At 44.1% G+C, this 23,810-nt stretch overlaps 1 protein-coding gene across 1 annotated transcript in view; it reads left to right on the top strand.

Moving 5' to 3' along the window:
* Positions 1-23,810, top strand: part of NIBAN2 (niban apoptosis regulator 2) — a 109,219-nt gene that overhangs the window by 37,197 nt on the left and 48,212 nt on the right. Inside the window, exon 2 of the mRNA XM_036752816.1 lies at positions 22,243-22,373. Coding sequence (XP_036608711.1) covers positions 22,243-22,373 — 131 coding nt within the window. The remainder of the gene's footprint in view (positions 1-22,242; positions 22,374-23,810) is intronic.

Genomic DNA, 23,810 nt, shown 5'->3' with positions numbered 1-23,810 from the left:
CAGAGGTCTATCATATCTAACTTTTCTAAAATTCCATTTATCTCCTTAACTTGTTTCTTGTTTATTTTATAGCTGAATTTATCTAGGTCTGAGAGGGGAAAGTTGAGGTCCCTCACTAGTATAGATTTATTGTCTATTTCCTGCTATAATTCATTTAACTTTTCCTTTAAGAATTTCAATGCTATACCATTTGGCGCATATGTGTTTAGTATTGATATTACTTCATTGTCTATGGTGCCTTTTAGCAAAATGTAGTTTCCCTGCTTATCTCTTTTAATTAAGTCTATTTTTGCTTTTGCTTTGTCTGAGATCATGATGGCTACTCTTGCTTTTTTTTTTTAACTTCAACTGAAGCAGAATAGATTCTACTCCAGCCCCTTATTTTTATTCTGTCTGTGTCTCTCTGTTTCAAGTGTGTTTCTTATAAACAATATATTGTTGAGTTTTGGTTTCTAATCCATTCTGTTATGTGCTTCCATTTAATGGGTGAGTTCATCCCATTCACATTAATAGTAATGATTACTAACTTTATTTTCCTCCATCCTATTTTCCGCCTGTTTGTCCTTCTCTCTCTCTCTTTTTGCCCTGTCCATCCTCAAAAGTGTTTTGCTTCTGACTACTGCCTCCCTTAATCTACCCTCCCTTCTACTAGCCCACCACCTTCTCTTATCTCCTTCTCCTCCTACTTCCCGTAGGGTAAGATAGATTTCTGTAGCTAGCTGAGTGTTTGTTATTCCCTCTTTGAGCCAATTCCAATAAGAATAAGGTTAAAATGTTCCCCCTTCCCCGCCTCCCCCCCCCCATTTCCCCTCCACTGTAAAAGCTCTTCCTTTTGTGCCTCTTTTATGAGATAATTTTCCCCATTCTTCCTCTCCTTTCCCCATTCTCCCAGTGTATCCCTCTTTCTCACCCCTTAATTTTTTTTAAATTATCCCATCACAGGCATCTCACACCCATGCCCTCTGTCTATGTATACTTCTTCTTACTGCCCTAATAAAAAGAGTTAGAAGTATCATTTTCCCATCTAGGAATATAAACAGTTTAACCTTATTTGAATCCCTTATTATTTCTCTTTTATATTTCTCTTTTTATGCTTCTCTTGAGTCTTGTATTTGAAAGTCATATTTTCTATTCCGCTCTGTTCTTTTCATCAGCAGTGTTTGAAAGTCCTCTATTTCAATAAATATCCATTTTTGCCCCTTAAGGATTATACACAGTTTTGCTGCATAGGTTATTTTTGGTTGTAATCCTAACTCCTTGGTCTTCTGGTCTATCGTATCCCAAGTTGCCCAGTCTTTTAAAATAGAATCTTCTAGATCTTTTGTTATCCTGACTGTGACTCCATGATATTTAAAGTATTTCTTTTTAGCTGTTTGTAATATTTTCTCCTTGACCTGGGAGCTCTGGAATTTGGCTCTAATATTCCTGTGAGGTTTCATTTTGGAGTCTCTTTCAGGAGGTGATTATTGGATTCTTTCAATGTCTCTTTTATCCTCTGATTCTAGGATATTTGAGCAGTTTCCTTGATAATTCCTTGAAAGACCATGTCTAGGCTTTTTTTTTTTTATCATGGGTTTCAGGTAGTCCAATAACTCTTTTTTTGTTTGTTTTTCTTTTTTGAGACAATCTAGGTTAAGTGATTTGCCAAGCATCACACAGCTAATAAGTGTCTCAGGCCAGATTTGAACTCAGGTCCTCCTGACTCCAGGGCTGGTGATCTATCTAGTGCACCACCTAGCTTTCCAAGTGCAATAACTCTTAAATTATCTCTCCTCATTCTATTTTCCAGGTTAGTTGTTTTTACAAGAAGATATTTCACATTTTCTTCTATTTTTTCATTATTTTGATTTTGTTTGATTGTTTCTTGATGTGTCATGAAGTCATTAGTCTCCACTTTCCCAATTCTAATATTAAGGACTTATTTTCTTCTCTACAAGAGCTTTTGTACCTCTTTTTCCATTTGACCAATAATGCTTTTTTAAGAAGTTTTCTTCAGATGATTTTTGTGCCTCTTTTACTATTTGGCTGAGTCTATTTCCTTCTCTTTTCATAATTTTCTTGCTTCACCCTCTTTCCTTAATTTTTCCTCTACCTCTCTTATTTGATTTTGAAAATCTTTTTTGAGCTCTTCTCAGAATTCTTTTTTGGCTTGTGTCCAAATCACATTTTTTTCTTTGAGGCTTTGATTGTAGCTGTTTTGATATTGGCTTCTTCTGAGCTTGTGTCTTGATCTTCCCTGTCACCATAGTAACTTATTATGGTTAGGTTCCTTTTTTGTTGCTTGCTCATTTTTTTTTTTTTTTTTTGCTTTTTGGCAGGGCAGTTGGGGTTAAGTGACTTGCCCAAGGTCACACAGCTAGTACATGTGTCAAGTGTCTGAGGCCGGATTTGAACTCAGGTCCTCCCGACTCCAGGGCCGGTGCTCTACTGACTGCGCCACCTAGCTGCCCGCTTGCTCATTTTTGTAGCTTATTTCTTGACTTTTAACTTTATGTTAAAGTTGGGCTCTGCACCCTGGGTGGAAAAGACACTGTCCCAAGCTTCAGATTTTTTGTGCTGCTATTTTCAGAGCTAGTTCTGGGGGTCTGTAAGTTTTTGGTGCTTCCAAGGTGGTATGATCTAAAGAAAGGTGTGGTCACTGCTCTTTTGACCTGTGTTCTGGTCCTTACTAGGAAAGGACCTTGTTTCCCTGTAGATGCAGGTGCTTGCACTCCTCTGGCCCTGGAACTATGACCAGGGCCCCTGCAACCCTGTAGCTGTATTAGTGTACCTTTCTGCTTTGGAACTGAGGCCTGGATTCCTCCTCCCCTGTGCCTGACCACAAGCACTCTTCTCTGCCCTGGAACTGTGACCAGGTCCTCTGTACCCCTGCTGCTCCCAGTGCTAGTGCTCCTCTTCACCCAAGCAACAGGGTCCTAAACCCAGTGCCAACAAAGAGTCCCTTGTAATTTCTTTCTGAAAAGTTGTCCAACCACCCTTACCATATGGGAGCTGAGAGCTCCAGAAGCTGCTGCTGCCGTTGATGCATACCTCCAAGGCTTGCTGTTGGCATTTCAGCATCTGAGCTTCTGCACTTGAGGCCTTACCAGCACCCTGGTGAGATAGACCTTTCCTGCTGACCTCTTAGGTTATCGTGGGCTGGAAAATTATTTCACCCTGACCTTTTGTTGGCTCTGCTCCTGCAGAATTTGATTGGAGGCGATATTTTAAAGTTGTTTGGAAGGGAATTTGGAAGAGTTTGGTTGAGTTTCTGCTTCTACTGCCCCATCTTGGCTCCACCTTAGTTAGAATTTTTGAATTAGGTTCTTTAGCCATTCACTGGGGATCCATGGAAGATTTTTGAGCAGAAGAGGATCGTGATTACCATTGTTCTTTAGGAAGATGACTCTGGTAGCATCCTATGCATTGGCCTCACATACTGTAATTATTTGAAACCTTGAATTGTAGTGATTTTTCTCCTGGGTATTGAATGCTGAATTAGCCCAATGGACATTTTAAAAACAACTACGAGTTGTAAGGTCTCATTCTCAGTGCTGAGAGTATAAAGTTGAAGTCTTCCTATAGTCTTTGCCCTCAAAGAACTTCCAATCTACTAGGGAATTCCACAAGTATTATACATAGTAGAACATGACAGAGCAAAGGATGGAGTTAGAGCTCAAGACAAATGCTTCCAGCTCATGTCCCTTAAACATACGTGCAGTGGCAGGCACCCTGGATTTGGAGGTCAGCTTCAGGTTTTTCACTTACTAGATGTGTGACTGTAACTTTGCTGGACCTCATGTTCTCATCCACAAAATGAGGAGGTTGGATTAGGGGACCTCTGTGATTTTTGTAGGTCTAAATCTGTGATCCTGTGGCCCATTTGCTTTTTGTTTGACTTTTTGTTGGAAATAACTCAGTTGTACCTTCCAGCTCTGAAATTCTACATTTTGCATCTGAAGCCATGCTGTAATCTCAGATTAAATATGTATGTATATCTCTATAAATTGATATATGTGCCTGTACAGATTTTTTTTTAATCAGTTTCAGATTGGCAGTCCATATGGCATTGTAAGTAGATGATGTTTCCTAGGGCAGCCTGGGTATAAGGTAGTGGAAGAGATGGGGTAGCTGGAGAGGAAACACAGCTGATACTTGAGGAGTAGGGTCCTTGCTGGAAGAGAGGGCATGGCCATGGGAGTACATGCATCTTACATGTCAAAGGTCTCGTTATTTCTCTTCCTTCATCCAAGACCAAACTGACACTTTTGTGGGTTGTACATAAGTATACCTTTCAGTTGTGAGGGTGCACTGAGGTTTGTGTCTCACAGATTTTATGGACCTTTCAGGAGTAGGTTCAAATCAGTACCAGTGAGCCTCCTCCCAGGATCAGTGCACTCTGGGGCCAGACTTTTAGGTACCATTGTCAAGACGGTGAATGTTCTCTCTAGCTTGCCCTCTCTGGCTTCAGCTCCCCTAAGTGTCTGAGAAGGGGAAGCAAACTCTTGCCATTGAAAAGCATGTCAAGGAAGATGGCTGAGGTTCCTTCTTGGTGTCTGGAGCTCATCCAGGTCAGAACTATAGTCCAGGGGTCAAGTACACAGTAAAGATCACAGGGCTAGACCAAGCAGCAGCCTGGAGCTTAAATTCCTGGGCATCTTGTTAGTTAATGAACTGGAACTCAGGACTCATAGCGCCTAGTGCAATGGTGTTTCTACAGTGCTGCTCCCAACACTGAGTTCTCTTTCTCCTCAATTAGGTAGTTCAGTACTTGGAATGCTGCGTTTGGTGTCAGAAAGACCCAAGTTCCAATCCTGCTTAAGACCCTTACTATCTATATGACCGTGGGCAAGTCATTTAACCATCTCTCAGCCTCAGTTTCTTTATCTGTAAAATGAGGGTAATAACACCTACCTTCCAGAGTTTTTGTGATATTCAAATGTATGGAATAGGCTTTGCAAACCTTAAAGTGCTATATAAATGCGCTGTTTTTATCCTCATAACAAGGGACATCCTGGGTGCTCATTAAGTTTAGTCCTTTCCCTCTTTAGTTCCAGAGGGTGGGACTCTGATAATACTCATTGTTCCTGTTCCTGGAACCTCCTTGTGCCTCAGGAGCCCCATACTTGAGGTTCCCTTGGGCACTGCCCTACCTGGGTAATAACTTTTCAATCATAAAAGGTGCCAGCCAAGCCCAGTCTGTCTCCCAGGCCCCTTCTCCCAATCCTCAGATTGGCAGGACCGCCACAAGTTCTTGCTTCTCCCAAATACAAATCCTGAATGAGCGACATTTTGACCAGCTTGAGAAGGGTGCCCCACTTCCCCCCCACCCCCAGACAAGGGCTGCTAGGGGATTGGGGTTGTGGGGTGGAGGTTGTAAGTCAGTAACAGTAGCAGCAACAGTAACCATCTCTAGCATTTATAAGGTTTGCACACTGCTTTACGTGCTTATTTGATCTTCATAACAGTCCTGGTGAGACAAGGGAGCCATTGTCTCTTTTTTTTTACCTATGAGGAAACTGAGGCAGACACAGGTTAAGTACAGCTAGTAAGTGTCTGAGGCAGGATTTGGACTCAGGTCTTTACTACTTCCAGGTCCAGCAATCTATCCACTCTGACACCAAAGATAACATAATGCCGATCCAGCAATAATTATAGTTGAAATTTATATTGCTGTTTACTGCACTCCCGTAAGGGGAGGGGCCTTTGCCTCTGCTATTCTGGTGGCTGAGACCCTGGTTCTTTGGGACCAACCTTGAGGAGTCAAGGTCAGAGTTGCTTTGTTCCCGGAGGCAGGAAGGAAAGGCGGCTAAGTGTGGTCTGGTGGAGAGAGGGCTGTATCTGAATTTGGAGGACCGAGCTCTGCAGTTTAGTATCTGTTTTGGTCAAGGGGCTTCACCTTTCTCAGGCTCAGTTTCTCACCTGTAAAAATGAAGTGATTGGACCAGAGGGACCTCTTCCAGCTCTAAGTCAATGATCCCTTGGGTTTAAGGGACCGTGTTGTCCTTCACTCTGAGGTACCACAGCTGTCACTAGAGTTAGTGCAAGGGCTGGAGCTTGAGGCTCAAAGAAAAGGCTAATGCCAGGTTTGTAATTTTTCAGCCACACCCTGGAAGAGTGAGTAGGGGTGAAAAGCAAGAAATCCTCCATGTCAGAGAGAAGCTATTTTGAAATGAGTAATACACGAGTCATACTATGGTAGAAGGAACTCTGTCACCAACTCTGCATGACCTTAGGCAAGTTGCTTAGCTTTCTTGGGCCTCAGTTTCTCATCATGTTCTTATCTGAACAGTTAAAGGGTATTGATCTCTGAGGGCCCTTCTCACTCAAGGCTGTGATTTTGTATGGGTAATAGAAAGCAAATCGTTCTCACGCCCTAGCCGACTGAGTGTGAGTTCCAAGAGGGTAATTCATTCTCTTCCCTGCCCCTGGGTCCCTGGCTCCTTGCACTGCCAGAGAGAAAGATCTGGGCTTCTTCCTTCTTTGTACAATAGTGAACAGCTCTCCTGGGCTGCTGAGCAGACCCTGGTTCTCTGCCTTCCATTTTCTGGGGGTCAGGTTTGGTCTGTTCCCAAAGTACTCTTAAAACCAGCTAGTCCAGTTGCTGGGGCAGCCACTCCCCTGGGGTGTGCCCACCTGGTTTCAGTCTGCAAACCTCTTAGGCTTGAAACTGGTCCCAAAGGACTGGGTGAGGGCCTCTTGGGGCTGTCTTTGTTTGGTTAGGTGTGTTCAGGGAGCACAGGAATGAGAGGATGGGGCATAACTGTGGCTCCCTCTGCTCTGGCTGAACCGGGTCCGAAAACCTGACTACAACCACTCCTATAAAAAGAAGGCAAATTGCTTCCCAGGCTCCATCATCCAGCCTAAGTTATTCCAGGAGCTTGTCAATAGTCCCCACCTACTGTATAATAACGGGTGTTTGTTCTCGGCTCTAACTTGTACATTCTTTGCTTAGGGAGGGTGCAAAAGAATTGCCTTACCAAGGGAGTTTGGAAGGGAATTTAGAAGTCTCTTTCTCTCTCTATCTCTCTGACCCTCTGTGTATGTGTGTCTCTCTGTCTCTCTCTCTCTCTGTCTCTGTCTCTCTCTCTCTCTCTCTCTGTGTGTCTGTCTCTCTCTGTCTCTCTTTGTCTTTATTGTCTTTATCTGTCTGCCCCTCTCTCTCTGTCTCTCCCTCCCCCTCCCCCAATCCCTCCCATTGGCCTCTGAAGAACTCTAGCTTAACTGTCTTTTCTCAGAATATGAGTTACTCAGGAGGAAGTAGCGTGATCTTCCATTTTGTCGGTTTGGAAAATCAGAGATTACTACTCTTTCCGTTGGTTAGCTTGGCCCCTGATCTAGGAGCTTCCTTCTGCCTCGTCTCTCCCCATCTTCCAATTTAAAAGAATGTAAGCTTCTTCCAATGATGAAGCATACTACCCACTTTCTGAGAGAAAGATAATAGACACAGAATGAGACCTATTTTTTGGACATGGCCAATGCAGGAATTTGTTTGTTTGACTATGCATATTTGTTACAAGGCTTTTGTTTTTCTTTTTTCGATGGGGGAAGGGAAGGAGAGAAAATAGATTTCTGTTCATTGAAAAAAATTTAAAAATGTTTTGCATGGAGGACAGGTACTGTTTAACTTTTACCTTTGTTTCTCCAGGGCTTAGTACAGTATACCACATAGTAGGTGCTTAATTATATGCCTGTAGATGGATTAAAAAAATAGTGATGTAGTGTGGTGGGAAGAACACCAGATTAGGACTGTGGTCCCAGCTAGCTATTACTTTTACCCTGGGTACCTGGCTAGGCACTTAACCTGTGTGGACCTCAATCAGTGAAATGAGGCAGGAAATGGAGAACACTGATTTGGAAGTTCTTTCCAGCTCTGAAGATCTGTAATTCTATTGTTCATCCCCACGATGGGCAAGACAGACTCGTGCTGACCCTTCAATCATCCCTTGCACAGCTCTCTCCTCTCCCCTCTTTGGGATATGGCCTCCATGGTCTGGAGCCGTGAATCAGCCCCTGCTTCAGAATGGGCTCCTGCTGACGAGGCTGCCCCAGAGGGAAGGGAGTGAGCCCTGAGGTTAGGAAAGGGCCAAGTGTTTGCACCTGAGGCATGGACGGGAGTCATTTTTTGAGGGGGCTGACTGGGCTAGAAGGCAGAGATGATTAGGGTAATCTTGTCCCATAGCCCTGGAAACTGTAGGGTGTGACAGGGATCTGAGGTTACTATCACAAATGAGCACTTTTGTAGGAATGCCACATGGGCTCTATCCAGGCTAGGAGATTTGTCTTGGGGAACCCTGGGGCAACAGGTGTGGAAACCTCTCTGACACTGACCTTTAATTCTTTGACACTTCATCCAACAAACATTTACCAGCTCTTCTACCTCCTCTGTGTGCCTGGATGGACCAGCAGCACCTCAGAAACCAAACAAGATGTCGTCCTCCCCAAACCAGTTCCTCAGCTGCCTTCCTCTGTGTTTGTTAAATGGCACCACCCTCGCTCAGAATCTCCCCTTACATCTGTCAGTCCCTAGCTCCTACTGAGTTTTCTTTCTCAGTGTTACTCCCATCCCTCTCTTCCTGTCTGTTTCCTCTACCCCTTCCTTTCCTCTGCCCAGTTCAGACCCCTTACTACGCCTCACCTAGACTATTGTAATAGCCTTCTAACTGCTCTTACCTGCATTCTCTCCCTGCCTTGAATCTATCCCATATCTCACTGCCCAAGTAATTCACCTTAAACACACAGTGATCTTGTGTGATCTCTGCCTAAAAGCCTGTCCACTAAGCTTCTTTACACGAGTGTGTGCCCTACTGTGTGCAGTGTACATTTCTTGAATATTTTGACTACCTTCCTACCTCCCATTATTCTTCATCTTGAAATGCCCTTTGCTACCTTTTTTCTACTTTTCAAAAACCTACTTTTCCTGCAAGGTCCAGTTCATATTCTTCCCTCCAGCTGGAAGACTTCTGTAAGAGTTACCAAGTAGAAGGGATCTCTGGTCAGTTTTTGACCTCCTGGATTATCTGTCTTTCCTTGGCTTTTATAAGACTCTTCTTGCTCTTTCCTGGTTGTCATCCTACCTGTGATATATCTTCTCTGTCCCTTTTGCTGGATCATCACCTGCATCTTTAGTGTAGGTGTCCCCTGGGGCTGTGAACTGGACCCATCTCTCTTTTGACACTCTCCTTTGATGATCTCATCAACTCCATGGGTTCAATTATCTTTATACAAGGGACTCCCAAATGCCTGTATCTATGTATTTCTATCTTATCTGTAGCTATATGTAAACATATCCATGCACATGTATCTTCCTGACACAAAGAAAACTTCAGTCCCATGTTGTCAGCTACCCACTGGACATCTCAACCTGGATGTCTTGCATCACTCAGTATGCCTCATAGAGAACGCATTATCTTTTTCCCTTTAGATCAGGCTCTTCTCAAAACTTTGACATTCCCACTGAGGGGACAGGCAGCCAAGTCACCCAGGTTTGTGACCTTGAAGTCAGCCATAACACCTAGCTTTCCCTTCCCCCCTCTCCCATCCAACTAATCATCCATTCCCCCTTCACAGCAGCTTTCTCACTTCCATCCTATTCGTTTCTCTCAGTGAGCCACTATTTTAGTTCAGATTCTCCTCACCCTGCCTCCCTCTTAATTACCACCTAATTGGTCTTCCTACTTCTAGTAATCCAGCAGTCCAGTAAAAATGTATTACATCCCAGAAAGCATTCTGCTAGACATCTGGATTACAGGCATACACAAAGGAGTCTCTGGCCTTCAAGGACCTTCAGTCATAGGGAGGGTGGGAAAGAAGATATAGAAATGTACAATGATAAGCAAATACAAGATTATTTGAAGAGGGACACTAAGAACTGAGGAAATCTAGGAAGGTTTCAAGGAGAGCACCTTGAAAGAAGGTAAGGATTCTGAAGGTGGAAAATAAAGAGGGAGGACATTTCAGCCTGCTGGGCAAATTCCTGGAGGTGGGAGATGGAATGTCCAGTTTAGTTGGAATGAAGTGTGTGTGTGTGTGTGTGTGTGTGTGCAATGTGAAATAAGGGTAGAAAGATAGGTTGAAGCCAGATTGAAGAGGGCCTTAAATGCCAATCCATCCAGCACCTATCCATCAAAATAATCTTCCTAAGGCACAAGTCTGACCATGTCACTCTCCTGCTCAAGAATCTTCAGTGGCTCCCCATTGCCTTCAGGATAAAACACAGATTCCTCAACTGGCATCTAAATAGGCCCTTTAAGGACAGGGACCATTTTGTTTTCATCTTTGTGTACCCAGTACCTAGCACAGTGCTTTCCACAGTGTAGATGCCCAGCAAATGTTGACTTGAATTCCTCTTTCTGAACCTCTTTTTAGGATATTTATCACGTTCTACTTTTGTATTGTAGCTATTTGTAAAAAATGTCTGGTCTGCACTGCCGCACTATACACCCCTTGAGGTCAGGGATTATCTTGTTGATTTAAAAAAAAAATCCTTGGGTCAGCTAGGTGGCACAGTAGATAGAGTACCGGTCTTATAGTTAGGAGGACCTGAGTTCAAATGTGACCTCAGACACTTGAAACTTACTAGCTGTGTGACCCTGAGCAAGTCACTTAACCCTGATTACCTCACTAAAAAAAAAAAAATATATATATATATATATATGTGTGTGTGTGTGTGTGTATGTCTATATGTGTATATATATTATATATATATATATATGTGCACATATATATACTTATTCCTTGTAAGACCTAGCAGAAAGCTAGAATTTTAGAAGTTGTCTTGTCCAAACCTATATGGATGAGGAAACCCAGAGAGGTTAAGCGCTTTGCCTAGGATCACATACTAAGTGGCAGAGCCAGGATTTGAACCCAGTTCCTGTGCTTCAGAATGCAGTGTTCTTTCCACAGCAACACAGTCCTCAATAAGTGTTTTTAAAGAGATGAATGACAAATTCTCTGGGCAAGACCCTGTAGTATACAGAAAAGTATGAGACACAGTCCCTGGCACCAAATTATTGATAAATTTGCAGGGGGAGAAGTTATATGTTTATACACCTGACCAAACACTTTCCCGAGGCAAGTGAACATGGTTGTCTGGGTGCTACATGGGCTGTTCCATCAGAATATGGGTCAGATGTTTTGTTTGTTTATTTTAAGATACTCCAGGCATCTTAGCAGAACTGGATCAATCCACCCCACATCCCCTGAAATAGCTTCTGTTATTTATTTGCTAATGTGTTGTTGTGAAATATTTTTCATATTTGACCTTAATGTTGCCATAATTATTGCCATAAGGGCAATAATTTTCCATACTACTCTTAATCTTCAGTCACTCCCTGTCTGCTGGCTGTTTCTTTACTGCTTGGTCTACGTCTTAGTCTAGTCATATGCCTATGTCTCCTCCATCCTCAAAAAACCCTCACTTGACCCATCCATCCGTGCTAGGATTGTCTTTCATATCTCCTCCCTTTTATGGAAAAACCTTTGAGAAGCTGTTGATAACTGACTTTCCTCTCCCTCTCTTCTTAGTTCTCCTATCTGTCCGACCCCTCCTCAGTCTCCTTTGCTGCATCTTCATCCAGGTTGTGTTCACTAACATTCACTGTCACCCTGTTCTGTCGCTCTGTCATGAGTCTCTTTTCTTCTTCTATAGTATTTCTCTTGGTGATCTTGGCTTCCATGGATTCAGTTATCATCTCTACATAGATGATTCTCGGTTCTGTTTGTCTACCCCTAATGTCTCTCCTGCCCTCCAGTCTTACATCTCCCTGTGCCTTTCAGACATTTCCAGTGGAAAGTCTTAAACTCAACATTCCCAAAACTGAACTTATTTTCTTCCCCAACTCATCCCTTCCCTCTTCCTAATTTCTCTGTTATTGCAAGGGTGCCACCATTCTCCCAGCAGCGTAGGCTGGAAACTTGGGTGTCGTCTTTAACTCCTCACTCTTTTTCAGACCCCACCCCCATATCCAATCAGCTCCCGACTCCTGTTGTCTCACCTTCTTTTCTCCTATGACACTTTGGGCCCTCATAAGCTTACACCTGTGCTATTGCAGTAGCAACTGGTTGGGCTCCCTCCCTTGGTTCTTTCTACTCCAGTCCATATTCTACTCAGTTATCAAACTGATCTTTCTTAAATGGAGATCTGACCTTGTCACCACCCTATTCAGTAAATTCCAATGGCCTCCTAGTCCTAGAATCAAATAGGAGATCTAATGGCTTTTAAGACACTCCATCTTCTGATAACTAGCTGTTATCCTGGCTGTCTCCCATTTCTGGAACTTTCTTCTTCCTCGTTTCTGCTTCCTTGCTTCCCTGGCTTCTGTAAAGTTTCAGCTAAAGTTCTACCTTCTGCAAGAAGTCTTTCGTAGTCCTTAAATTTAGTACCTTCCCTCTGATGCGACCCCCAATTTATTACACACACATATATGCATATACATGTATATACACAAATAAGATGTACACACATTTACGGATTTGTTGTTCAGTCATTTTTTGGTCATATCTGACTCTTCGTAACCCCATTTGGGGTTTTCTTGGCAAAGATACTGGAGTGGTTTTGCCATTTCTTTCTCCAGCTCATTTTACAGATGAGGAAACTGAGGCAAACAGGATTAAGTGACTTGCCTGGGGTCACGCAGCTCAGATTTTAATTCAGGAAAATGAGTCTTCCTGACTCCAAGCACAGCTCTCTATCCACTGTGGCTCCTAGGTGCCCACATATAATAGGTCATATATTTTATACATGTATATTTTTATATGTGTGTATGTGTACATCTTGTACCTCTTTTTGTGCATGTTACCTCCCTCCATCAGACTGTGAACTCCTTAAAAATAGGGACTGTTTTTTTGTCTGTCTTTGTATCTCCAGAACTTAGCCCAGTTCCTTAACACATAGTAGGTGCTTAATTTATGCTAGTTGACTGACCAACCATAAAGCTATAACTAGTTTGGAGAATCTGGGCTATGCCCTGGGGCACAAATTTTGGGGACACACAGTTATAATGTGGGCAGAACCGGGGGAAGGAGAGCCATGAACCCCAGTGCTGTTTTGACAGGCACCTCCTTTCCCAGACCTGACTTCCCTCTCCCAGGCCCATAGTGCCTAGACCACCCCCTCCTCTGTCAAGAGTGCACCTGTGACATCCCCATCCAACCCCAAGTGTTTTTTGCCTGATAACAAAATTAAAGTACAGCTCTGAAGTCGAGGGGCCTTGGAGGAGTAGGGCGAAGAGGTGCTTCCTTATGGAGTGGACATGCCCTCCCATGGAGGGCCTGGGAATGCTGTTATAGACTCATAGGTTCATAAAAATCTCGAGAGTTGCGAGGGACTTAGCCTAAAAGCCCTCTCATTGCAAAAACTAAGCACCTGAGAAGCAGCTGATTTGCCTGAGGTTGCCCAGTGAGTCAGTTCTAGGCAGAGCTGTGACTATTACCCTACTCTCTGAATTCACCGTCTAGTGTGATTTCTAGGCATTCTAATGATATTGACTAATTAGGACCTGTTGGCTCTTGACCTCACCGCCACTGACTCCTGGATGACCTTTGGACAAGTCACTAAACTCCTCTGGGCCTCACTTGGTTCACCCACAAACTGGAGAGCCAATTAGCTGCCTTTTACATTCATTCTGGGTTCGGGCTGCTGCCCAGGGACATGGCAGTGAATTGTCCTTGCAGCTGTGGTATGTGGATCCTGGAGGAAGAGGGCTTCGGGAGCAGTGACCCCTATTGTGATGGGGTGAATGGAAAATGATCTGGGGGCTTGGTCCTCCCGGTCAGTATCACAGCAACCTGAGTATGCTCAAATGGCAGCAGGCATGATTTATGCAAGGGGGCAAGATGCGGTTGGAACTTCAGATGACCCAGCAAAGACTGGGAATAATTATCTCTCACCATTGATTAGATTAGGACAATTCCTCCTTTCCCCAAACATATCCCATGTTCTTCTGTCTCTGTTGTACCATTTCTTTGGCCTGAAATACCCTCTCCTACCAATTTCCACACAAAGGAACCTATCTACTCTTCAAGACCCAATTTTGATGCTACCTCTTCCTTCGATCTCCACTGCCCCATCCCAAACCAAAAGTGGATATTATTTTGTATAGCTACTTAATTCTGTCTTGTGCCGTAATTGTATCCCTGTTCCTTCAGGCCAAGGATCATGTCTTTTTTTTATCTCTGTATTCTGAACAGTGCCCCTAGCACAGAGTAGATGCTCGGCAAATGTATGTTGAACGAATTCATACTAGAGCCATTTGGAAATTAAAAAGTTTGTGAAGCCCCACCAGTGAATGGAGCATTGGGCCTGGAGTCAGGCAGACCTGAGTTCAAATCCTCCCTCAGATACTTTCTAGCTGTGTGACCCCAGGCAAGTCACTTCACCTAGCTCTGCTTCAGTTTCTTCAAGTGTAAGATGGGGCTAATAGTACTTACCTCCCAGGATTATTTGGAGGATCAAATGAGGCCGTATTTGTAAAACACTTAGCACAGTGCTTGGCACATAATAGGCTCTGTGTAACTGCTAGCTGTTATTATCAACCCCTTCTGTCTCCTGTCCCATCCCATGGAGTTTTAAATTCATTCTGATTTGATACCAAATTTCTTATGTCTCTGATGACACCCTCCTTCCCTACTCCTTGCTCCTGATATCTCTCAGATCATTATGTCCTGATTCTTCTGTGCTCTTAATAATTTTCCAATTTAGATTCCAATTTATGTACCTGCCTCATTTCCCCTACTGGTCTGTAAGTTCCTTGAGTTAAGGGACTTGACTTTGTACTCCCAAAGCCAGCCCAGAATCTTGCTTACAATCAGCACTTGATAAATGTTTTGGAGTTGAATTAATAACTGTGATCCAAAAGCTTGGGATTGCTTTCCAGAAAAGGGCTTAATACGCCAGAAGAGGAAAGAAATGGGAGGAAAAGATCTGATCTCCTCTGATTCTGTTATGGAAGCGATGTTTTAGATAAAAATAAAAATAAAAAATAAATCACATTGCAGGGGAGAAAGAACACTGGCCTTGAGAGTCAAGAAAACTTTTATTCTCTTCTAGGCCGTGCCATAAACTAAGTGACCTTCAGCAAATCACTTTAAACGTCTATGCCTCGATATCCCCGTTGGTAAAATAGGAGGGCTGGACTAGGTGATATCAAAGGTACCTTCCAGCTCTCAGACTGTGAAAATCTGTGTTGCTTTATTTTTACCAAGGTCATTGGAATGGAATGAGAAGTTACAAGGTGTCTGGATGAGAAAGACTAAGGGAGAAGGCTGATAGTTGAGTTATTTAGAGGAAACCTTATAATAAGGTTCAGATTTCTGAAGGAACTTAGCAAATATTCATGCGGAGACCATGTGGTAAGAATTTGAGTAATAAGATCATTAGGGATGTTTGGCTCAAAGGGATGTGTTAACTGTAATTCAAATTTGGGGGATGAAAGAATTATGAAGGGAGTTTTATGTTGTTCCCTAGCCCAGGATTGCATTGGGGGCGGGGCTGAAAGAGTGGGGGGTAAAAAGGACAGATTGTACAAGCATCCCATAAAGCTGGGGGTATGTGCTGGGTCCATGGGGCAGTGGATGCTCATTTGTAAGGTCAGTGGTCTTGTGTCAAGACAGATACCAAGCAAGTAGAGAGGAAGAAGGGAAGTAGAAATTGTTAAGCATTTGGACCAAGTGAAACTGGTTAAATGCACACTTCTTAGCCTAGAATTCAAGGCCCTCTACACTCTAGCTTCAGCCTGCCTCTCCTGCCTTCTGTCCCACGACCCTCCCTGAGCATTTCACTCCTGCCAACCACACTGTGCACGTTCCTGCATCGTGCCTCTGCCCATGCTGCCTCTACTGCTTGGCATGCCGTTGCCCCAGCTCCATCTATCCAAATCCCACCCTTCCATCTTGGCTCCCCTTCAGTCCCACCTCCTGCGTGAAGCCTTCAGGTAACACGCTAGCCCACAGCAGACTCCAGTTGCACTTATTATATGTGGCATTCGTTTGGCAACTAATGCTAGGCTTTTTTCATGTTTCCTACAAACAAGCTTTGGGTTCCTTCCATCTTAAAAAAAACAAAACAAAAAACCTCTTAGCCCATTGTGCCCTCAAGCTACCATCCTTTCCCTCCTTACTTTTGCTGCTGACTATCCCCAAAGAGTTGTCCATCCTCATTTTCTCTAATTTCTTACTACCCACTCATTCCTCAAAGCCTTGTGATGTGGCTTCCTCTATGGAAACTGCTATCTCAGAGGTCACCAATGACCTCTTAATCACCAACGTCACTGTCTTCCTTTCAGTCCTCATCTTCTTTGACTTCTTTGTAGCATTTAACATTTTGACCGCATCCTTTCTAATTGGAATTCTTCCTTGGGTCTCATGACACACCAACACTTTTCTGGTTTTCCTTCCACTTCTCTAACAGATCATTTTTCTATCTCCTTTGCCAGTTCATCTTTGTGTTCATATCCTCTCATTTCAGGCATTTCCCAAGGAGTACATTTATCTCTTTCTATACCTTCTCAGTGGCCTTATCTGTTCCTATAACTCGAACTCTGTCCTCTCCGAGGACTCTCAAACCACCATCTCTAACCTGACCTGTCTCCTGAGCCACTGACCTACATTTCCAATTGCCTGGCTCATCGGCAACTCTGAGCCTCCTCCATGATACTGCCTGACCCTCTCCTTCAAGCCAGCTCTGACTTCCCTATTTCTGTCATCACCATTTTATAGCATCACTGTTCCCTCAGTCATCCAGCCTCAAACCTGAGAGTCATGTTTAACTCCTCTTTTCCTTCAGCACCTGTATCCAATTCCATCTAGCAACCTTCCCCCTGGGACTTTGCCCCTTGACTCTTTCAGGATGCCCATCTTGGGGTAGGCACGGCGGGAACGGGTATAGAACTCTGCCTGAATGGATGGTTGAGTTTTTCCACAGTGCTTTAATGAGCGAACAGTCATAGAACCCAAATCCCTTAAGGGCACAGACTGTGTCTCTTTATGTTTGGGTCCCTGAAACCCAGCACAGTGTCATATGCATAGAAGTCACAACAAATATTAACTGATTTGAATTGCAGGATTTGGAGCCTTCCTTTGGTTCCTAGGGCCATCATCTTTACGCTCGTGCCACAAGCCTGTTCGTGGCTAGACAGAAGATAGGGGAATCAGTGAGCTCCTAAAGTGAGTGTTGCATCTTCTCTCTGGAAAGGTTCCGGGGTTTAACAACCCGAGGACTCAGGGACTAGTCTGGGGGACAAAACTGGAGGCTGCTCTAGCTGTGGTTGAAGGCCTTGTCTCTGGGCTTGGATTGAAGGGGGACAGGGATAAAAATGATTCCTAAGATCTTAGGATCCTAATTCTAGAGCCAGAAGGGACCTCAAAGGTCATCTAGTCCAACTCCCTCATTTTATAGACAAAGAAACTGAGGCTCAGGGAGGTTATGTGGCCTTCCCAAGGTCATACATATTTGTGATTTTTGTTGTTCCATCGTTTCAGTTACGTTCAATTTTTCATGACCGCACCTGGGATTTTCTTGACAAAGATACTGGAGTGGTTTGCCATTTCCTTCTCATCTTATAGATGAGGAAACTGAGACAGACAGGTTAAATGACTTGGCCTGGGTCATATAGCTAGCAAGTATCAGAGGCTGGCTTTGAACTCAGATCTTCCTAACTCCAAGCCCAGTGCTCCATCCGTTGTATCACCTAGCGGCCCCCACACATATAATCATGCTGATACCAAGTGTCAGAGGCAGGATTTGAATCGTGATCTTCCAGCCCCCAGAGTCAATGCTCTTTTCATTAGACCCCTTTCATTATATGACCTTGGGCACTCTACCCTTTCTGAGCCTCAGTGTCCCTGTCATGCATTCCCTAGACCCAACCTGTCTCAGGGGTGTGAGGAAGATAAAGACTCAAGTTGCTTTCATAAGATTTGCTAGCCTGGAAGGAACACTGGACATGGTGGTGTCGATAGTCTCAGCAAATCTGATCAGATGCATCTCCTCATTGCCAAGCATTCTCTCACTGTGCAGATTGTCCAGGCCACTTCTGTTCTCTGCCCTCCTGGGAAAATTCGGTTTTCCCCTCAAATCCTTCCCTACCTCATCCGAAGGGCCTCTGAGGGGGGCGGTGATGGTGAAGATGTTAAGGGGGTAATGTACGGGCTGATTGTTTGATTTTGTTGTTGTTTTCATTTGCTGCCTTTTACTTGGAAACCACAAACACCTTGTTTCAGCTCTTCTCAAAAGGTGTTGCTGCTGTTTCTCCTGTTGGATCAATGATGGTTTCCCTTAAAGCACCACGGTGGCTGAGTTTAAGTTTGGGGAAGATTGGGAGGCCGGAGGCCCCCTTTGGCAAGGGCTTCTGGCTTCCTGCCCAGCCCACATGCTGACTCCTGCAGGAAGGGCCATTGATTTCCCTCTTGTCAGGACTTTACAGGTCTGCAAAGTCTCCTGAGGCTATCCCAGCCAGGAAGAAATAGCACACACAATCTATTCACCCATCCGAGGTGCCAAGTGGAGAGCTGGAGTGTAGTGGCATGAGGATGGTAACTGGGATGGGTGAGAATTCAGCTGCTGGTAAGAATGAGAGCCAGCCCATATCTGGTTAGCCTTGTCATGTTCCCCCTCTCCCTTCTTCTAACCTAGCAATTAGTATATAATGAGTGCCTACTCACAATCCAGAACTCTTTCCACTGGATCCCAGTACATCCCTGTAATCACGTCAACAGATGTTTGAGTGCCTACTGTGTGTCCTGCAAGTCCCGACTAAAATCCCACCTTCTATGGGAAGCCTTTCCCAAATCCTCTGAGTTCTAGTACCTTCTCTCTGTTGATTATTTACAATTCATCCTGTATATAGCTTGTTTGTACATACTATTTTCTCATCATTTCTCCCAATAGATTGTAAGCTTCTCAAGGGCAAGGATTGTTTTTTTACCTTTCTTTGTATCCTCAGTGCTTAGTGTGCCTGGGACATAGTAGGGACTTAATAAATGTTTATTTTCTGTCAGGCGGCATACTTCATCATTGGTACACTGGAATCCTGGCTGGTTGTTACACTGATCAGAGTTGTTAAGTCTTTCAAAGTTCCTTTTCTTTTCATTGTTACATAAATTGTTCTGGTTTTGCGCATTTTACTCTGCATCGATTCATATAAATCTTCCCAGGATTCTCTGAAGCCACCCTTTCCAGGCTGTCCTGTATATCCATTCCTGTGCCCAACTGCATTGTGGATGGAAGGAGATACATTTTTTGCCCTCTGAGTGTTCATAGTCTAACCAAGGAGACAAAGTATTGAAATTTAAATAATGATACAACATTGAGGGAAGTGTCAGAGGTTCCTGAGTAACTCAGAGACAAAAGTTAACTGGGGGTTAATGGGACAGTGGATCAGCAGAATCATAGGCTTAGAACTATAAGGGACCTCCAAGATCATCTCATATACAACCTCATATTACAAAGAAACTGAGGCCCAGGGAGGTTAAGTTTGGGGAAAACTTCATGGAAGGAAAGGACCTTGACCGGTACCATTGAAGGATGATGTGTAGGCATTGGCTATCTATGCAGAGTTCAGAGAGAAATTTGACTAAAGACCAGTATATCTGGGGTCTTATGTGGCTGCTGAATGGATCCCAGGTGTTTGCCCCATATTGGCATCCAGGCTGGGAAAAGAATATTGTCCTTTCCCCAGATTTTCCAGTTTCTTAAGTACAGCTGTTTTTGCCCCAGTGCAGAAGCTGCCTATGAGTACACGTGTTCTCACAAAGAATGCTAACTGTGCCTCTCTCATCCACTGCTGCCCATCTGGCCACCTGGCCTTGGCCAGGACCGATCAGTCCTGGGCTTTGCTTTTGGCACTGGCCACTTGGCAGTCCTTGGTTGTTGGTTGGCTTGTGTGCTGATGACTTGGCAACATTTGTGCTCAATGTAGGGTAACATCCTGTCCCCTTATCTTGCTAGCCCCTGGCAGAAGAGTGATTTGGGGAAGAAGTTAACAATCAGATAAATTTTTCAAATCAACCTCAACAAAAATTTGTGTGTAAGAGAGGTGGGGGAAAAGGGGGTCATCTTGGTCCAGTTTATTAGATAACTCCAAAATGGACACCCTCTCTAAGGAGAATCCCCACAGTGCTGAGCTTTTGGGCAGTTTCCAGGGGCTCTCAGTTCTGGCTAAGAATTTTCTACTCACTAAGAAAATAATCATACTCCTTACACATGACATATTTGTTCCTACCTCCAAACCTTCACTTACACTGTTCCTCCGTTTTGGAGTTCCCTTCCTCCTTCAAAGCCCAGCTCCTCCAGGAAGCTTTCACTGATTACTCCTCCCCACAATGACCCTTCCCTCTCCAAGCTCCTCCAGCCCTTATTGTCAAACTACATGGTTTAGAATACGATTAACTACAGTATTCTCTAGTCTTGTTATTTTTTTTTTGCAAGGCAGTCAGGGTTAAGTGACTTGCCCAGTGTCACACAACTAATAAGTGTCCTGAGGCTGGATTTGAACTCAGGTCCTCCTGACTCCAAGGTCAGTGCTCTTGCTGCCCTGTCTTGTGCTTTAACTGTTTCGTGGGGATAGGACCTATCTCCCCAACTAAGCTGCTGTTAACTTTTTGAGGGTGGGGATCACGTCTTACATGTTTTTGTCTCCCCAACGGAGTCTAACCCTCTCTCACGTGTATTCTTGGAATAAGATAGATACCATATGCAAGATAACTGAGGTCTAGTCTTTGTCCTTTGTCACTCATTAGCTATGTAATCTCAATTGTCTCATCAATAAAATAGAGATCATTGGGTTGGGTTTAGGACTGGGAGGGGCCTTAGATATCATCTAGTTCATCCCCCTCCCCCCCCCATTTTGGAGATGAGTACACTGAGGTTAAATGAAATTAAATGACTTTCCCAAGGTCAGACAGGTTGCAAGTTGTAGAACCTAGGTTCTGTGACTTCATAGTCAAAACTCATTAGCCCAAGCTAAATAACACCTGATCTGCATGAAGGCAGGGAGCTGTGTTAAGAGATCTCTTCAAGTTTCTTCCAGCCCTAAGACCAGCGTTTGTAAGTCTTAGAAAAATGGCTGGCCCCTGGCTTGGGAATGCCTCGATTCAGAGCCCGGGTGCTACTCTGTCTTTTCAGAGCCTTTCTCCAGCTAATGATTGGTTTTTCATACTTCTGGGATTCAGGAATAATTCCTCCCCCTTTTCACGCCCACCTCCCTTTCCTCCCTTCTTCAGCAGTTCCATAAACCTCGCCTTTCTTTTCTTGGAACTGTGACTAATCATGACTGAGCTGCCTTCTGTGAAAGAAGTACCCCCTTGGAGACCGGCACTAGGTTGTGTAGATTGGACTATGTCTGTATGGCTGGTCAAAGCCCTCCTCTATCTGCAGTTCAAGTGGGGTGATCCTTCAGGCCTGCTAAGGCAGGGTTGCCAAATGGAGAGACAACTCTGGGCCAATAGGTCCAGTCCAGCTCATCCTACACACGGCTGCCAAAGTCATTTTCTTGTAAACTCACATCTAACCATGCCACCCCCCCCCACTCAGTAAATTCCACTAGTTCCCTATTGCCTTTAGGATAAAATATACATTCTGACTTCTAAAGCCCTCCATGACCTGGCCCCAGTGTAACTTCCTGGACTGATTTTACATTATCGCCCTTTCCACATGCTACATGCCAGCCAAATTGGGCTCTCTGGTCTTCAGTCACAGCATTCCATATTCTGTCTCCATTCTTTCCTGTCCCCCCACCTCCCCCACCCCAACTTTCTCTGTCTGTGTCTTCCTTACATTTTACTTAACTTTCGTTGTTGTCGTTTAGTCGTTTTAGTCATATCTGACTCTTCATGACCCCATTTGGGGTTTTCTTGGGAAAGATACTAGAGTTGTTTGCCATTCCCTTCTCTAACTCTTTTTACAGATGAGAAAACTAAAGCAAACAGGGTCAAGTGACTTGCCCAGGGTCACCCAGATAGTAAGTGTCTGAGGCTGGATCTGAACTCAGGAGGATGAATCTTTCTGACTCTAGGCCAGACACTATCCACTGCACCACCTAGAGCTGCCCCAGGCACTTAATAAATCCTTGTTGATTAGTTGGTAAATATGTCAGTGTCCCCTGCCCATTGTCCCTGACGGTGTTCAGACCTGAGAACACTTCAGAAGTCCACCCATTTCACAGATTGAGGGATGGATGGAGCCAGCTTATTTTAGCCACTGCAGATAGTGTTTCTCCAAGACAGCAACTAAATACAGTTCCTCTTATTTGTTATTTTTCCCTATAGAGAAAACTGGGAAGATCCTGAAAGACTTCTTCCAGTTCTATGAAGACCAGTATGGAGTCGCTCTCTTTAACAGCATGCGCTATGAGATTGAAGGCCCTGGGGGGCCCCAGGCCCAGCTGCTCTGGCGGAAGGTAAGAGGGTATACCGTATGTCAGTTATCACTCTCCACAGCTTGGGCGTCAGTACTGTAGGCTTGACTCTGATGTCCTGTATTTTTAATTTTAACTTCACACCGAACCCTTGTAAGGAGGTCTAATCTCTCTCAACCTTGGTTTTTAAAATACTGTTTGGAAGTTTAAAAATTTTTTAAATGTTCTACTAAAGTTCCCTCCTCTTTTTATTTACATCGTCGTGGGGTCTCACTGCCCCCTAACACTCTCTAGGGACAAATAAGTACAGACAAAACAAAGGAACACATTGGCCATGTCTGAAAGCGCATGCCTCATTGACACCTGTAATCCACCACCTTTCTGCTTTTTTTGCATCTTACAAGATCAAGCTTGATGGATCCTTGCTTTGTGGTTCCACTTTTGGAGTCTCACAGCTCCAAAGAGTGTACAAAGAAGCCAAGTACCCAGGATTTGGTATCAGGGAATCAGCTGAACCATTCCACAAACCTTAATTGAATACCTTCCTGTTTGTAGAAGTTCACAAAACAAGCACTAATCGAGGCCTTACTATGTTCAAGGTCTCCCAGCTAGGCACCTTGGAGGACCAGACATAATTCCCACCCTGAAGGGAGCTTATGGTTGAGTAGGAGAGACAGCATGGACTGGCTTATGTTGCTAGTTATCTTTCTGTCTGTGAGGGGTATATACTAACAGCTTCAGGAGATCAGGAGCTAGAGAGACAATTATACAGTTTCTAATGCCCTTCCCCACTGACATCACTTGGTATCAAATTTGTATTTCCTTTATTTTCTGAGTACATGTTGTCTCTCTCAATAGAGTGGAAGCTCCTCGTGGGTGGGGATGCTTTTATTTTTATATTTGTATCCCTAGTGCCCAGCCCAGTGCTTGATGCTTAGTGAATGCTTAATAAAGGCTTGTCAGAAGACTAGAGAGCTCAGGAAAAGATTCCTGGAAGACGTGAGGCTTAACTTGGGCCTTGAAGAAATAGGCTTAAAGGTTTGTGGGGTCAGGGCACTGACTCCACCACCAGGTACAGCCAATCCTTTGCTGTCCCTCTGGAAAATTTGATGTGCTCAGACTAGACAGCCTAGAAATGAAGAGAACTAAGGAAGGTCCACTAAGGCCAAAAACATTGGGAATTTGGGGTGGAGTGGGGGTTGTTTACTCCTCACTATTCAAGAACTAGAGAGCTGGGTCTCAGCCCTTGTTCCTCTTCCACCCTGTTCCCTCTGTGTGGCCCATTCTGAGTTTACTGGAACCAGGAGGAAGCGGGAAATTTGCACCTGGCAAGCCATGCTGGTCCCCTGGGGTCTATGTTAGTAAAAAGCCGTGTTCCTTTCCAGTATCTTTTTTCACTGGAACCTGTTGCCTTTTCAAAAAATGTTTTCCACCCTTCTTTGCTTATGATCCTAACTTTGGCTTGTTGGCATTAAGAGA

The sequence above is a fragment of the Trichosurus vulpecula genome, chromosome 3 (genome assembly GCF_011100635.1).
Source record: "Trichosurus vulpecula isolate mTriVul1 chromosome 3, mTriVul1.pri, whole genome shotgun sequence".
In the NCBI taxonomy this organism is placed as follows: domain Eukaryota; kingdom Metazoa; phylum Chordata; class Mammalia; order Diprotodontia; family Phalangeridae; genus Trichosurus; species Trichosurus vulpecula.
Note: the sequence above shows the minus strand (reverse complement) of the source record. Positions and strands in the feature narration are given on the sequence as shown.